The 7166-nt window shown below is 33.4% G+C and overlaps 1 protein-coding gene across 1 annotated transcript; it reads right to left on the reverse strand.

Annotated features, from left to right (window-relative positions):
- Positions 1–5818: 5818 nt before the first annotated feature.
- LOC100720323 (olfactory receptor 51T1-like) lies at positions 5819–6850 on the reverse strand. The gene has a single exon (XM_013147587.3). It carries the CDS (start codon positions 6824–6826, stop codon positions 5819–5821), a length of 1008 nt encoding a protein of 335 aa, XP_013003041.2. The 5' UTR covers positions 6827–6850.
- Positions 6851–7166: the final 316 nt, after the last annotated feature.

Consider the following 7166-nt stretch of genomic DNA (forward strand, 5'->3'; position numbering starts at 1 on the left):
GCCTATGGGGAAAAATATAAGGTCGGTTCAACCAAGCTGTCAGGGAAGAAAACAAGACCAGTCTAAGCAAATCTTATCAATTATTCATTATCTTCATTAGTCATCTTTATTTTCAGTACAACCTGTGGTCAAGGTACATAATTCCGGTTCTGAAAACCTAGAACTGGCATGAGTATCGATAGGAACAATTACGTGCAGCAATGAAGTCATTGCCAAGGACATTTTAGTTTACAACAAAAACTTAAATACTGTACATGTGGATATAGGTCCTGTCCCTAATAATGTGTAACAGAGAAGTGGAAGGTTAAAGTGTATAATGACAATTTTCTTTCTGAGCTTTGCTGTAGCTTTTGGGGAATGCCAGTTAACTTTGTACAAATTTCTGATTTTCTATCTTAGTAAAAGTCTAGCATCAAGTAAGAGTGGTTACTAATTGTCTCCTTTGCTTTCTTCTTAGTAATCAAATAGAAATGAACAGGATTTATTTTACCTCTTAGAGCTTTCGTACTCTTGAATTTTGATAGTGAACTGTGTGACATTTTTTAACAAAACATTATTTTTTCTTGAAAATATTTAAGAGATGCAAGAAGTAGTATCTACTATATGGAAAAGAGGGATTGTTGTGTTGTGAGTAACAAGTAGGGAAGACAATGACTTCTGCACAATAAAGGAAATGCTAATTTTGATTATGTGCTATAAAATGTTGGTTATAAATTAATAGTTTTTGTGATTGTTGGAGTATTGAGCATTTTGATTATGATATAATCAATTTTACTAAACAAGCTAGAAATAATATTAACATTGTAAAAACATATAATATGTAATATAAAGTATTGTGTATGTATGTACGACTCCATATTTTTAAAAGATAAACATCTAATGATGATTGGGTTCCTCAAATGAAGTTTTATAAAATTCCTTTCTTTATGATTTGTCTTTTATTTATGACCATTTATTACTAGACAAAGGTATAAGTAGTGTTCAGAATAAGCCAATCCCTTAGCATTTTGTACGTGAGTTGAGGAAAAACTATTACTAATAATTCTGAATGTGTTACTGCTTGCATAAGTTGAACAATTAATATTATTTCTGTTACAAATAACAATTTTGAAAAAGTTTTTCTCTGTTGACTAAATAATCGTATATTTTATGTTTCCAGGTGAATTCAAATACATTTTTCAAGAGCTTATGCTAAGTAGATAACCATCTAACAAGTTATGTAGGATTGAACTTGATTGCCTCTTTTTGTTCTTTCTTAATGAATCAAAATTTGTTATAGTACTTAGTTCAAGTCTGTTCTTCCTGCTGTTTTTTGTTCTCAATGTTTCTAAAAGTTTGTACAAACTGAAATTATTGGCGTAGCACTAGTACTTCCACAGTGCTTATAAATTGACATGTGGCTAGTAGACTGACACATTTCCTAACTTATTTGAGGGAGACAGCTGGACCAAAACCCCCCAAAACTAACTTTGACAGCTTTAAATGTGATAATAAATTACAAGGGCAATGAGCATCTAGAATAATAGGAAATGCTACTGTCCAAATCATGAGGCATAATTAGTAATTTTGAATCAATTGGCCTTCAAAATATGGTTTGCTATCAAATCAATGAAGATGCAAACATCAGCATAAAAGATATGAGAAACATTGTATATACTTCTTTTGGTGTTCACCTAAACTCAAAAATTCAAATCTGATTCACGCAGAAATGACTAAGTCATAAAGTGACAATAAATTTTGCTTCTGGATCAGAAGGGTGAATACAATAAAAAATTTTTAGTCTTTGTAGAATTATGACACATTTCTCGTTAAGTTTCTCATTAATTTCTCATTGAGTTTGGAATAACATTTTGGGAAATTGTCAAAATAATGATAATGTACTGGAAAATGTGGGATATAAATAAATCAAAACAGTCAATATAATCATAAAATTTATTAAACAGATGTAAAATTGTATAATTTGTTCAATAAATTAATGAGCACAACAGGAAAAAGTAAAAGATGCACTCCAATGCACCATATATGTGCATGTGATTAAGAAAATATCAGAACATTAAGCAAAACAAATGCACTAGTCAAATAATACTGTAAGAAAGAATAACATATTTAAAATATATGTTTAATATTTTGTCACACAAATAATTGAATTAAAATAATAATTGAGTACAATGATAGCTCTCAGTTTTACTTAATTGCAGCACATAAATAGTCTTTGGATGGGAACATTTGCCTAAGGAAGTAACAATAGAAAAGTGTGTTAAAATGCAGTTAACTATATAAATAATATTTACATAGTTGTGACTTGAAAACTAATAAGACACATTCAGCATTTACAAGATGCCAAGCACTGAGCTGTTTACTTCTCTTAACGCTAACTTTCTCAGGAGCACAGAAAATAGATTTTATTATCTCCTCTAATTCTGAACATTAGAATATTAAAGTTTTCCAAAGCATTTAACAAGTTCCCAAATATATAGAGTTGCAAAGTTTTCAGAGATTGAATGTAACTCCAGACCATATGATGCTTAGTCCTACAATTCAGTCAATATTAGATTCAAAACTATTTTTCTTTTTCCAAATTTAATAATTTATATTTACAGGAACTTAAGAATATAATCAGTGGTTTTATCAAATATATATTTATACAAATATATATCGAGTTACTGAAATGTTAAATAGTAGTAAATAGAACTATAAATTATGATAAAATATTATTAAATACATTTATTTCACCCATACAACCCCACATTAACAATTAAGAAGTATTTACTAGGTAATATATTTTATAAGTATTAAGCAGAGTACAAAAGACAGGTCTCATTTCAAGCATCTGATAGAGGTGGAGAGAACAAATAAATTACTACATTCACTGTGTAAGGTGGTAAGTTCAAGCACATATAAAAAGAAGATAAATTATGCATTTTGAAGGAGAATTAAAAGTTTCCTTCAGGAAGTGAAGTCTAATATAAAATAGGATTTTATAGAGTTTATTGAGTCACAAAAATAAGGAAAATATACATGTAACTATACAGTTATCTTAACTGAAATATATGTATGTATTTGTGTCTATGCATTCACATAGTAAAATATGATCAAGTGCAACAAAAATTTTTAAAAGAGCAAGTCATACATAGTATTCCATCAGCAATGTTGTGAACAATCCTTATCTTTTTAATAATTTTCTATACTTATTCATGTAGTCACAAATCTTTGTTATATATATATATATATATATATATATATATATATATAATGTGACCTAATGAGAAAAAGTCAAATACATTAAACGTATGATTAGAAACTACAAGAAAGCACAAATTCTTATCTTATTTACAATTTCTACCATAGATACAAAGCACATCTATAAAAATGTTCCTGATGTAGAGTACACAGGTTACATGTTGAGAATGTTATAAAAAGTTATGCTTGGGGAAGTAGAAAACTAACACATGTAAGGAAGTTTGCTTCAGGTACCAATAATGATAAAAGTAGGACAGTCACACTCTCCCACAAGCAATCATCTGAAACTCCTAAAATTTAGAATTTTTATACGTTAAAAAGCCCATACAGTCTTGGAAACATTACTTGGTATTCAACGATTTTTCTGAAGTATAATGTGTGAACATTCCCATGATGTAGAATAAGTAGTGACCACGATTATATTCACATGAGCTCATTTTAGAGTATTTGGCCAGTTAACTTTGACTGTAAGGAAAATATTAAAGAATTGTTTTTCTAAGTGCTCTTAAATTTCTGAACTGTTAATAAGGAATAATAGATCTATATTTAAAAAAAAAAAAACTTCTAAAGTCTTCAAACACAGTAGCACAATGCCCTAGATATCCGTAAGAACTGATGCAGACATGGTCTGATGCTTAGATGAGACCCTGATGAGAGACAGCCGCTCCATCAGGGTCAGAGTGTCTGCCACTGTGTGGCGCTGTCTCTGGAAGTCTCATTCTCAGCCCACATTCCATCCTCAGATAATGCCATGGAACTTTCTCCAGCACTTCTGAATGCCCAACTCTTTGACAGTCTGCTCTGACGTATTCCACCCCCCAAATTCTTATCCAAATTCATGTCAAAAATAACTTGTAGTTTTATCCAGGGATTACTAACAGGTATCAGTCTAAAAAAGAGACCCTCCCTTAATCCTTTTTCTGCAGAAAGTGTCTAGATATGAGATGTGTCTTAGACTGCAACTTTTGCATAATACTCATATTTTCTTGTTTGTGGCTTTATTTTATTTTGTTTTCCCTTAAAGAGAACAGAACCAAAGAGATATTTATTTGGAAGCAATATGAGAAGTTAAACTTGAGATACAAAACACTAAAATGTGATATAATGAATTACAAAGACTTCCAAAGTGCACAAAATCAAAAATGCTTTTGGTTGTCGTGTTTGACGTGGAAACTGGAAAACTGAAATTTATTTCCAACTACACTGCTTATTATATTGATCTCTGCATTGGTTTTCTCAATTTAATAATGATCTCCTCCACACAATTTGGAATATTTGTATAATACCAATGACATATGTCAAGGGAAATTATTTAATTATGAATAGTAAGTGATTGCTATTGGTAATTATTTGATAAAATCATGTGGTAGTTTTAGCAGAACACAATCACAAACGAACAGTGTTGCACCAGAACAATGCAGATTAATAAAAATCTGGTGCAAACAAAGCATTCTGGGCCTGGTCATGTTTCTATCTGTCAAGGAGAACTAGACTTATGGGGAGGGTCACTCAAATCAGAACACCTACTAAGTGCACTGTGTCCAGGCATCAGTTATCCCGAGTATACATAACATCTCACAAATATATATGGAAGAAAAATGCAGAATTACCCCTAACATCATATCAATTCGGTATCTGAGATTACTTCTTCACAAATTAAATACTCTTAATAAAGATAGTGTCAAGGTTTCTGAACAGCATCAAAGTCACCCTGACAGTCTACATTAACAAGTACAATGGGAGTGGGTGCAGCCAACAGCGAGATGCAAACCAGCAGGTGTGTTTGACAAACGATCCAGTCCTAAGGCCAGGTCGGCTCTGAAACCTAAACAATCGAGTCCGACATAATGTTTCTGCTCCTCTAGATGGTTTTTCAAGGCTATTGAAATAACTGTAACCTATTATTTTCTCCATCTGACACTTTGCAATCAGAATGAACTATGGAATTAAAATCAGAAATATATTAGAATATTTAAATAATGAAAAAATAACAAAAGGTAAGATGAACATCTATAATGGACCTATTGGAAACATAAAACAGCAATTACAACTTTAAAAGTGCCACTGTTGCTACAAAAAATAATTAAGATAGAATTACTGTCAGTACATCTCTCTAAAAATGACTCTAAGAATGAAAAACAGAGCACAGGATTTTCCAAGTTTCCAATTACAAATTTCTATCTGTGTGTCTTTCCACGCACATGTAACTTTCCCTTTACCAGATCAGGGAAAAATTTTCATTGTTTCCTAAGAAAAATAAAAATTTAATGTCAGGGAAAAACAAATCTTACTCAATTGAATATAAAAATAAAATTATTATAATTTGTGTCTTGTCAAAGAATTATTGCTTGAGCAGATACATTGTTCCAATGGATTAAAATGATTTTAATGTATTTGTTTTAAAAATTTGAGAAACATGTAAGCAATTCATTTGGTTTTGAACTATAATGTTTTTTAATCTCTTTCATAAACTGAAGGAAAAGTTCTTCTCACTCCTGTGATCCAGTTGGACCATCCTTAGTCCCCACAATGTCTGTGGAGGACACTGTCCCAAATTCCTTCCCTCCTTAACCATAATTTATGTGCTAGAAGTTATCCCCCTTCGCTTCCACCTTCCCCAGAGTCTTCTCACTTTGGTGCCCCTTAAACTTTTGAACTGGAGCAGCTGCATCATGGCCTGACGGATCACTTTTATCTTCAAGCTGTAAATGATGGGGTTTAGCACAGGTGGTAACAGCAGATAAATATTGGCTAAAATGCTACATATCACTCTTGGAGTGGAACTGAAAAGGCGGTGGGCTAAAGACAGGCTGATCATTGGCACGTAAAAAACTGTAACTGCACAGATATGGCAGACGCAAGTGCTGAGGGCTTTTTGTTGCTTCTTTGGGGTCACGATGCTCAGAACAGTTCGAAGGATCAGGATATAGGAGAAAAGAATGAACAATAAGTCAGTGCCATTCAGGTAGAGCTGAAGAAACATCCCCCAAAAATTGGTGAGCCAAGCATTGGAATACGCGAATTTGATCACATCTGGGTGGTAGCAAAATGGGTGGGAAAGTTCGTGACCTCCATGGAAAGACACACTGATCAAGGCCAGAACACAGGGGAAAAAGAAAACTACTTGCCGTAGGAACACAGTGAGTGCTATCACCAGGCTCATCATGTCTGTGAGGACAACAGCATACTGCAGAGGGTTACAGATGGCCATGAAGCGGTCAAAGGCCATGGCCACCAACACCGAGGACTCCAGGAAGGAAAAAGTGTGCACAAGGAACATTTGGATGAGACAAGCTTTAATACTGATTTCCCGGGCATGAAACCAAAGAACCCCAAGCACAGTGGGAAGGGTTGTGATGGTCAGACACAGGTCAACAACTGAGAGCATGGAGAGGAAATAGTACATGGGTTTGTGGAGACTCCGCTCTGTAACAATGATGACCAAGATTATGCTGTTCCCTAAGAGGGCAACCGTGTACAGGCAGCAGACAGGAATGGAGATCCAAACATGCACGAGTTCCAGCCCAGGGAAAGCAGTGAGGAGGAAGCTGGAGGAGGAGGATGTAGTGTTGTTGAAAATTAACATGGTGAGTGGAGGACACCCCTGAAAGCAAACACAGTAATGGTAGTATTTGTCATTGGAGCTCTACTGGGAATCCTAAGCCTTTAATAAATCCTTCCAAAATCACACATTGTGTCTCTTTATTTAAAACTTTTGACCTAATCTCTATAGAGAATAGGTAATTAGAGCTATCAAATATGCCTATAGTGTCTTAGAATTTTCTTATTAGATTCTGGCCCATTTCACTGCCTCTGGTTTAGGTATATTTCAAGTTCATAAGCATTGACTCTTCAGGCTCATTCAAACGTTGTATTTCAAACCAGTCTTGGTTTCAAAAAAGAAATGCTTATAGAATTATATCAGA

The sequence above is a fragment of the Cavia porcellus genome, unplaced genomic scaffold (genome assembly GCF_034190915.1).
Source record: "Cavia porcellus strain 051 isolate PalLab524CR breed Dunkin Hartley unplaced genomic scaffold, mCavPor4.1 scaffold_9, whole genome shotgun sequence".
NCBI classification, from domain to species: domain Eukaryota; kingdom Metazoa; phylum Chordata; class Mammalia; order Rodentia; family Caviidae; genus Cavia; species Cavia porcellus.

Bases quoted from the DNA above. Each gene is read 5' to 3' on its own strand.
- LOC100720323 (XM_013147587.3), bottom strand. From the start codon at position 6,826: ATGTTAATTTTCAACAACACTACATCCTCCTCCTCCAGCTTCCTCCTC.